The 9,827-nt window shown below is 30.2% G+C and overlaps 1 protein-coding gene across 1 annotated transcript; it reads left to right on the top strand.

The window, feature by feature from the left end:
• The first annotated feature begins 318 nt into the window (after nucleotides 1-318).
• LOC111010158 (cucumisin-like) lies at nucleotides 319-9,532 on the top strand. The gene is given in 12 exon segments (XM_022283498.2): nucleotides 319-426; nucleotides 512-600; nucleotides 1,681-1,696; nucleotides 1,698-1,785; nucleotides 1,883-2,129; nucleotides 2,751-3,261; nucleotides 4,036-4,139; nucleotides 5,476-5,697; nucleotides 5,814-5,925; nucleotides 6,056-6,269; nucleotides 7,000-7,509; nucleotides 9,465-9,532. Coding segments are annotated over 12 exon segments (2,289 nt in total).
• The last annotated feature ends 295 nt before the right edge of the window (nucleotides 9,533-9,827 follow it).

Genomic DNA, 9,827 nt, shown 5'->3' with positions numbered 1-9,827 from the left:
TAAATATCTCAAATATGAGCATCTGGTGCAAAAATGAGTTCGGGCCAACATTGGTGAACCCAAAAAGTGGCGTTGAGTGTTACATTTATTTTTCTTTTCCTTTATTTTGTTGCTTTTTTTTGCCCTTCATGCGTTGCATGCTTGATATTTTTTAATCTCTCTCTTAGTCGAGAGGTTGAAGTTCTTCAGGCCGCTCCATATACTATATTATTAAGATATATATTATATCAAATTTATAATAAAGAAGACTTTGGAATATGAGGGAGAAAATTTTCCAAGTTTGTTATATATATATATATGGTGTTTGTTCTAATGGCAATGGCAAGAAGTAGAACTATGTCTTCTCTGATCTTCAAGTTCATCTTCTTCAGTCTTTTCTATAGGCTGCTCGTTTCTGGCTCTCATATTGACAATGATGGTCGGAAGGTAAAACATATCCAATTTTGATGTCTACTTTTGAATTATATTTGTTTTGTTTTTTTGGACAAAATTTGTGTTTTTTTTTTTGCAGACTTATATTGTATACATGGGGAGCAAGCCAGAGGACACAACTTCCACTCCTTTGCATCATAGGGCAATGTTGGAAGAAGTCATCGGCAGGTTCCTATTCATTTCTGGATATAATACTCAAACTTTTTTTTTTCTTTTTTTTTTTGGTCCTGATTTGAGAGAAAAACAAAGAAAGGAAAAGAAAACAAAAATGCAACTGGTTAAAATATATGTCATCGTTCAGAGGTTGGAAGTTCGAATCTTCTTTAAATTTGGAAAAAAATCATAAATGTAAAGTGGTTTAAGAATTCAGTACTCTCTTTTAAACAACAAAATCAAGAATATTGGCCCGTTTGATAACTACTTTCTTTTTAAAAATTAAGCCTACAATTCACTACTTCATATGTATTTGTTTATCGTGTTACCAATTCTTAAAAATATTTTCAAATTTGGTTAAGTTAAAATTTGAAATAAAAGAAAATGAGTAGTTTAAAAAAATTTGTTTTTATTTTTAGAATTGAGTTAATGATTCAAATATGTTAGGAAGAAACGGAAAAAAACGTACTAAATAAATTAGGAGGAAACAATCCTAATTTAAAAACAGAAAATTAGAAATGAAACCATCATCAAATAGATCCATCATTTAAAAAAAAACACTTATTTTTTAAGTATATTTTTGAAGAAAAACACTAATCACTTGAGATTATCTAACCAAATAATAAGAAAAAAAATTTAATAATTACTTTTAATGAACTAAAAAAACACCTTTTACCCTTTTTGGAAAGTCAACTTAAACTCACCTTTAGGTTGACTAGCTCTTTATTTGTCACGAAAAATGTTAAAAGAAATGATTTTAAATTATGTGATTTGAAATTAATTAAATTAAATTTATTTGTTTGAATATTCGAAATTTTTTTTTACTGATTTGAGTTTTTAATCTAAATTTATTAATTAAAAATTAAAATATGATAAGATTAAATATGTAATTTATTTTAAAATTCTATGAAATCTGATCTTTTTTATTCGGAATTTGTTTTTATGTAAAAACATGATTTGAAATATGGTAAGATTTCAAGGCATTCATCATGTGACATCAAACAATGAAATTCAAAATCCTAGGTAACAAATAGATCATTAAGTGTTGGTTTAACTCTCCAAATTCTTAACAAAAATTAGATTTACTGAAATTAGTACTTTTTTTTTAGCTCGCTCCGGAGTCGTTGCTCTACAGCTACAAGAGAAGTTTCAATGGATTTGCAGTGAGACTCACCGAAGAAGAAGCTCTAAAGGTTGCTGGTACGTATAATTTCAACCCCTTTTGGCTTTTATATCTTTAGCTTTCAAACTCGAACTCATTTTCCAAAAACTGAGTCCATAACTTGTGATATTTCAGCAAAGGAGGGTGTGGTCTCTGTGTTCCCAAATGGAAAGAAGCATCTTCATACCACAAGATCATGGGATTTCATGGGGTTTTCACAGAGCGTTCCTCGGGCACATCAAGTAGAAAGCGACGTCGTTGTCGGAGTTTTGGACACCGGGATTTGGCCGGAGTCTCCAAGTTTCATCGACGAAGCTTTCGGTCCACCTCCGGCCAAATGGATGGGAGCATGCCAAGCCGCCGACGACTTTCGTTGCAACAAGTATGAATCAGAATTCTTACACCTTGTCTTTCATATTCTCTATCTTTGGATAACAGAACGGCTGAAAAAAGAGTTTCAGATAAAAGTACTCTAATTTAAATAAATGGAAGATACGTCATAATTATAAAAAAGAGAAAATTCTTTTACACCATTGTGATGCCATTGTGATGCAGTAACATTGTTATGTTCTATTGTTATGTTCCAGTCAGATTAATTAAAGAAAGGAATCGATTGCGTTGCTCTACAACATGTTTCTATGTGATGTAAGAGGGATCTGCAAAATTTTTCAAATACTACTTTATTTTTTTGTTATAAATACTATTCTTTTTTGTTTTTGAAATAAAAAAATTAGGAGAACCATCATGCGGGATTCATTAGTCCAAAAGGACTGGGATTAATTAAGAGGGAATATGTTCAATCCCTTGATATCATGACCAATAATTCAAAGGATATATATAAAGATTCCATAAGATTCGATTCATTTTAATAATAAACAAAAACAAATAGGATTGAGATTAGTTGAGGTGGAACCCAAACACTTACGGATATTAAGAAAAAAAAATTAAAAGAAAGAAGTTTAATTGTTTTAAAACACGAAAAACAATGTTTTGACCTAATTAGAAAAATCATCGGAGCTCGAGTGTACCGTAGCGAAAGCTTGCCCCCAAGTGACATTCGAAGCCCAAGAGACTCAAACGGGCATGGCACGCACACCGCATCGACCGTGGCTGGTGGTCTCGTGGAACAGGCAAGTCTGTACGGTCTTGGCATTGGCACGGCGAGAGGAGGGGTTCCCTCGGCGCGCATCGCTGTGTACAAGATATGTTGGTCCGATGGGTGCTCCGATGCCGATATTCTTGCGGCGTTCGACGACGCGATCGCGGACGGTGTCGATATCATATCTCTTTCAGTTGGGGGGAGCGAACCCAATTCTTACTTCAGCGATCCCATTGCCATTGGAGCTTTCCACGCCATGAAACATGGAATATTGACCTCCAACTCCGCCGGAAATGAAGGTCCCAATTACTTCACTGCCTCAAACATCTCTCCATGGTCTCTCTCTGTGGCTGCAAGCACCACTGATAGAAAGATATTGACACAAGTGCAGCTTGGCAATGGAAATATCTATCAGGTCATATTTACTTTTCTCTTTCACTCCATACCTAATTAACATTCAAATTGATGAAACATAAAGAAAATTAAGGTTAAAATCTAGTTTGGCCTCTGTATTTTCTTTTGGTTCATTGCAATCTTTTTATTTTTAAAATATTCTTTTTGGTCTCTCGTACTTTTCATTTTGATTTATTTTAGTCTCTTTAATTTCAAAATTTTCATTTTAGTCCTGGTACTTTTAAAATGAGATTATTTTGATTCCTTAATTTTATTCTTAATCTCATTTTTTTCTATCACAATTTCAACACGACACATATATTTTTAAAAAATATAAACATTACTTTATATTAAAAGTTTCCATTGGTGTAAAATTTGTGTTAAAATTTTTCAAATGGGAACTAAAATGATCACTTTTTGAAAGTACGGGACCAAAATGAACATTTTCAAATTATAGAGACTAAAATGAACCAAAACTTAAAGTACATGGACCAAAATGAATATTTTCAAAGTACGGAGACTAAAATGAACGAACGATGAAAGTACAAGAATCAAAATAGTATTCTAACCAGAAATTAAAGTTCTTGATTTATTTACTTAGAATTTCATTGTTATTGATTGTCATCTTAGATATTTTCACACCATTGATTATCATCTTAGATATATTTGATTAAAATAATTATAATGCATGTTATATATTCCATGTTTATTATTATTATTATTATTTTTTGTGGTTTGAATCTGTTCCTAAAATTTTAAGATCCTATTCTATTTTGTTGATATTAATTTGTAGCAGGGGGTTGCAATTAATACATTTGATCTTCTGGGAAAACAATATCCCTTAATTTATGCTGGAGATGCACCCAACATCGCCGGAGGTTTCAATGGCTCCATCTCCAGGTAATTAGTTTCATTTTAATCCCTTTTTACTTAGCATTAATAGTGTTTAATGTTTTGACATTATATAATTCAATAATTCAATAATTACTGAAAAAATATTGGTTTAAAATAATTTCATCATTTTTTTTTCTAGAACAAAACATAGATATATCAAGCAAATCTATCAATTTTTCATACAGAACGCAACTTTATGGCATTTCAAGAAGGAATTAATCTTACTTTCTTATATGTGATTGGTTATTTGCTTATATTAGTTTTAAGGATAAAGTATTAATTTGTTCTCCATGCAAATTTTGGATAGTGTGTCTATTTAGTTGCTAAATTTTTTTAAAAATTAAGTTATTATGTCTTAGAACTTTGAATTTATGCTTCTATTTAATATCTTTCGTTAATAATAATTAATATATTTTTTTGATAATACAATTAACAGTTTGTTGTTAGTACCAACAATTGATAGATTATTGTTCATATATAACACATATTATTAGATAAATTTTTTACTAAGTTAGTATAATGTTTGGGAGATGATTGGACAAACTAAATGAACATGTGTCAAATAAGGATTCCGTCAATGTCTTAACATCATGAACTGAATAGAAACATTATTAAAAATTCACCAATATGATTATAGTTCAACCGTTAAAACATAAACTCTCAGAAGTTTAAATCTCCATCGTAGTATAAAAATGTTGCTTAAAATTTAAGAACATAATTAAAAAACTTTAAATCTGAAAACTACATGTATCGACATTATGAGCTTGAATTACATGTATTGAACTAATAGATTTAAAAATACATTTAATAAAGAAAAAAACATAGTTAAAAGTGACTACTCTCTTGCCACCAATAAAAAATTTGTCAACTTTTTAGTTTTTAGAAAGCATAAAAAAATCATCATTTTGTATATTTTTAGATCTTACTTATCAAAATTTTAATGGTAAGCCTGAGAAAAAAAAAAGAGGGAGCTCCTACAATAAAGTAAACCAATAATGTATATATTTTTTAATTCAATAAATAAATGAGTGAAGATTGAATCTTAAATCTTAGATTTTAGAGGAAAAATGAATTCTTTATCCACTATATTGAATTGACTATAAACAAATTGCACTGATTATAAATTAATGATTCTTAAAGACAAATATAAGATGATAAATGTTCGGAGTCTTGAGGTACCACCTTACTTTATTTTGAGATCTCGGTCTCAATTTTGAACATTATTATTTTGGTAGGCATCGATTTTAGAAAATGAAAAATGAATAAATAAATTGTACAAAAGAAGAAAATTTATGAGGAAAGAGCTCTAGAAACTAACACCATAAACCTTTTGGAACTATAGGCTTTGTGTTGAAAACTCAGTGGATAAAAACTTGGTGAGAGGAAAAATCCTTGTTTGCGACTCCCTTTTGGGTGCTTCAAAATTGGCTTCCTTCAATGCCACAGTTGGCATCGTAATGCAAGACCTCAGACTCAAGGATTACGCATCCTCTTATCCCTTCCCTGCTTCCTATCTCCGCACAGCAGCCACCGATGACATTCAACTCTACATCTCTTCAACCACGCAAGTCTTTTCAACTCGAGAAATCATTAGCGGTGCTTGCTACAATGTAACTGATAGTTTTAAACATGAATAATTTCTCTGACTTGAAAGGATTTTGTTAATATTTTGATCTGCAGAGATCCGACTGCAACCATTTTGAAGAGTATTGCAGTGCAGGATGCTTCGGCTCCTGTCGTGGTTTCCTTCTCCTCTAGGGGTCCCAAATTTATAACACGTGATATTCTCAAGGTTAGATTTTAATCGGTTGGTTTTGATCCATTAGCTGGTAAAATCAATTGAGAAGCAACTCATGTCTATTATAAATCTTTGTTAGGTCTCTTCTTTTTTTTAAGTAGGAATTTGTCTTGTACATTTGTAGTCGGATTTGAGTGCACCGGGAGTTGAAATTCTAGCTGCATGGTCTCCGTTGGCGCCGGTGTTGGGAGTTAAGGGAGATTCAAGGAGTGAGCTTTATAATATAATCTCAGGGACGTCCATGTCTTGCCCACATGCGACTGCAATTGCTGCATATGTCAAAACATTCCATCCCACCTGGTCTCCTGCCGCGCTAAAGTCAGCTCTCATGACAACTGGTAAATTATCAATCCAACTGCAACAGCCCATTTGATAATGTTTTTGGTTTTATATCTTCTCTTTCTTAAAATTAAACTCGTAAACATTGTAATTGTATTTATCTGTTTTGCATATGATCTTTTCATCTGAAAATCTAAACCAAAATTTGAAAACTAAAAACAAGTAATTTTAGAAAACATGAAATTATCAAATAGAGCCTAAAACATAGGAGTTACAGTAAACACTCTCATCTCATACGTGGGTTTGAAAATTAGCACAAAGCTTTCTATCAATATTAAATGAAAAGCAAATGATAAGATATCATATATATTCTAGTACCATATCTATTAAATATATCACTAACAAGTCAAAAAGCTTAAGTTGATAGCTAGATTAAGGCCCCATTTTCGTTTCTTATTTCTGGTTTTCAATTTTATTAAGAAATCTAAGTATTTAATAACTATTTATGTTTTTGTTTCTCATTTTTTAAGAAACATTTTCAAGATTGTATAGAAATTTTGAGAACATGAAAAATATAAAGTTTCGAAATTTCTTGTTGTATTTTCTGACTTGTTCCATAACATAAATAAAAATATTATTTTATCATTCACAAACCTATGAATCTCGAACACCATATCATTCTATTTTTCTTTATTAAAAGGAAAGAAAACAAAACCAAGAAAGGAGAACAAAACCAACACATAAGTGGCAGCTTTAAAGTGATTTCTTGCATGGTTAAATTTTGTGCAGCTTTTACGATGAATGCGAAACTCAACCCACAAGCAGAGTTTGCATATGGTTCAGGCCATGTGAACCCACTGAAGGCAGTAAATCCAGGGCTGGTCTATGACGCGAATGAAGGCGACTATGTCAAATTCTTGTGTGGCCAAGGGTACAGCACCGCCATGGTCCGGCGCATCACGGGCGACAGCAGTGCTTGTACTCCCGGCAACATTGGAAGGGTGTGGGATCTGAACTATCCTTCTTTTGCACTTTCAACAGCCCCTTCACGACCCATCAACCAATTCTTCAGAAGAACTCTCACAAACGTGGAATCTGGAGCGTCCACGTACAGTGCTGTGGTTTTTGGCCCACCGGATGGCCTCCACATCACAGTGAATCCTTCTGTTCTTTCATTCAATGGCGTTGGAGATACGAAATCTTTCAATTTAACAGTTCAAGGAACGGTGAGCCAGGCCATAGTCTCTGCTTCTCTGGAGTGGAGTGATGGTGTGCATCAAGTGAGAAGCCCTATAACAATCTACTTTCTTAAATAAACCTAAGTATAGTTTGGTTTGTGAACTTTATTCAAATAGTTGAATAAAATTAACCTTCTTGTGTTTTTCGTTTTCTCGTTTCCAATTTCTGGATTTTCTGGATTTTTTGAAAATTTATGGGTAAATTTAAAATAAATGAGAAAACACAGGTGAAAGAACAGAGTTCGTTTTTCTTTTTGTAGAACGTGGTTCAAGAATTTTTTGGTTCGTCTCGGGCTCAGTCACTCGCAAGATTCGGATAGGGGCAACAAGTCTTTTCAATAATTATTTTATTAATTTATATTAATATGCCTAATTGAGATTTAATTATTTTATATTAATAAAATAGGTCAATCAAATAATTTAATGGTTACTTTTTAAGATTTTTTTTACAATAAAAATTTTATTATTTTATATTAATATAGCCATTTTGTATTTTAATTAGTTTAATAATTGTAAAATCTAAATTAAAATTTCATAACTTAACTAAATTTTTAAATTTTCTATTAAATATACTTGATAAATACAAATCTGGAGATTCATAAAAATAAATACATAGTTAAAATGAAAATACTTGAAATTTCATTGATCACAATAACGCGAACCTAAAATTTCATAGACAAAAATTAAGATTTATCTTTAATAATTCTCCCATAACAAATATAGTCTAATTTTTTAATCTTTATTTAAGATAAACTATATATAATATATCATTATATACATAAGTGTGGAACCTAATCGACCTACAAATGAAAAGCTCCAACAATACGACATTTGATTAAACTCATTAACCATATTAATTAAAATTCATAAACTACCACAAACTTTTCAAGAGACAATAATTATAGTCCTCTAAAATCCTCTAAAATTTTCTAAAATCTCTAAATTCAAACATTATATTTGAAATATGTATAATAAAATATTTATCTTTAATAGTGGGAATTTATTTTCGATAAAAAAAGAATATAAAATCTATGACATTAAAGGATATAATATAAATCTTCCAAAACATTTAAAATATTAGGAAATCAACCAAATCATGCCTAGAGTAAATTTATTAAAAAAAAAAATAGTACAACAAAAAATTCACACTATTAAACTATCAAAATCTAAAACTACCAAACATGTCTGACTTATTTTAAATCTATGTATTTATTTTTATGAATTTCCAGAGTTGAATTTATGAAGTATATTTAATAGAAAATTTAAAAACTTAGATAAATGATAGAAATTTTAATTTAGATTTTACTAGAAAAGATGTTAATTATTAACCTAATTAAAATACAAAATAGCTCTATTAATATAAAATAATAAAATCTTTATGGTAAAAAAAAATCTTAAAAGGTAACAATTAAAATATTTGATTGACCTATTTATTAATATAAAATAATTAAATCTCAATTTAAAATATTAAAAAAATATGTATATTAATGTAAATTAATAAAATAATGATTTAAAAAAATTCTTCAACGACTTTCTACGACCGTGTTTTCTTTCCGTGTTGATGCGACAGATTCCAAGAGACGCATTCTTTCAAACTCACCAATTCACATTTTTTTTTATAGACGCAACATCCTAAAAGTCCAAAATTTGTAGCATACACCCGTTTTTTCTCATTTATTTTAAATTAACCCACAAACTTTCAAAAAATCCCAATTTTCTTAAGAAATCTAAGCATCTTGGAACTAACTATGTTTCTCGTTTGTTATTTTTTGGGAACACAAAATTGTATAGCAAATTTTAGAAACAACTAAAATAAATTTCTTTTTTCTTGTTCCTATTTCCCACTTGCTCTAAAACATAAGTAAGAAGATTATATTATCAAGGGTTCATCGATATTGAGACCACACAATTCATTTTTCTTTATTAAAAATGATAGAAACAAGAAACAGAATCGTTACTGAACGAGGCTTAAAAGACTTTTTTTTTGTTTGAAACGAGACCATTTCATTCATAAAGTATTTGAGAATAACATACATACAAAAGGGAGACTAAACAAATACATTCCAATCAAGCGAAATGGTTAACAGATCATAATTAAAAAAAAAAAGAGGAGACTTTGTAAATCATGAATGTACTAAGGTCTTGATATCTTCCCAAAAATTAAGATAAGATATTAGTGTTATTAACTAAGTCTGTTGTAATTAGTTTTTACTAGAGTTAAATTGTTTTAGTTAGTTAACGCTGGTTAGTTTTATCTTCCCTGTATTTAATGTTGTAAAGCTTCTTTCACAAGCTAATGGGAAATATACAGAGTTATTCTCTCTCATAACCGAATATAAGATCTAGAAAAATAAGTTGCATTCCAGCCATATGCTCCAA

The sequence above is a fragment of the Momordica charantia genome, assembly GCF_013281855.1.
Source record: "Momordica charantia cultivar OHB3-1 chromosome 9 unlocalized genomic scaffold, Mcharantia_2.0 BLBB01000009.1, whole genome shotgun sequence".
Classification (NCBI taxonomy): Eukaryota; Viridiplantae; Streptophyta; class Magnoliopsida; order Cucurbitales; family Cucurbitaceae; genus Momordica; species Momordica charantia.
This window is presented reverse-complemented; position numbering and strand designations above follow the sequence as displayed.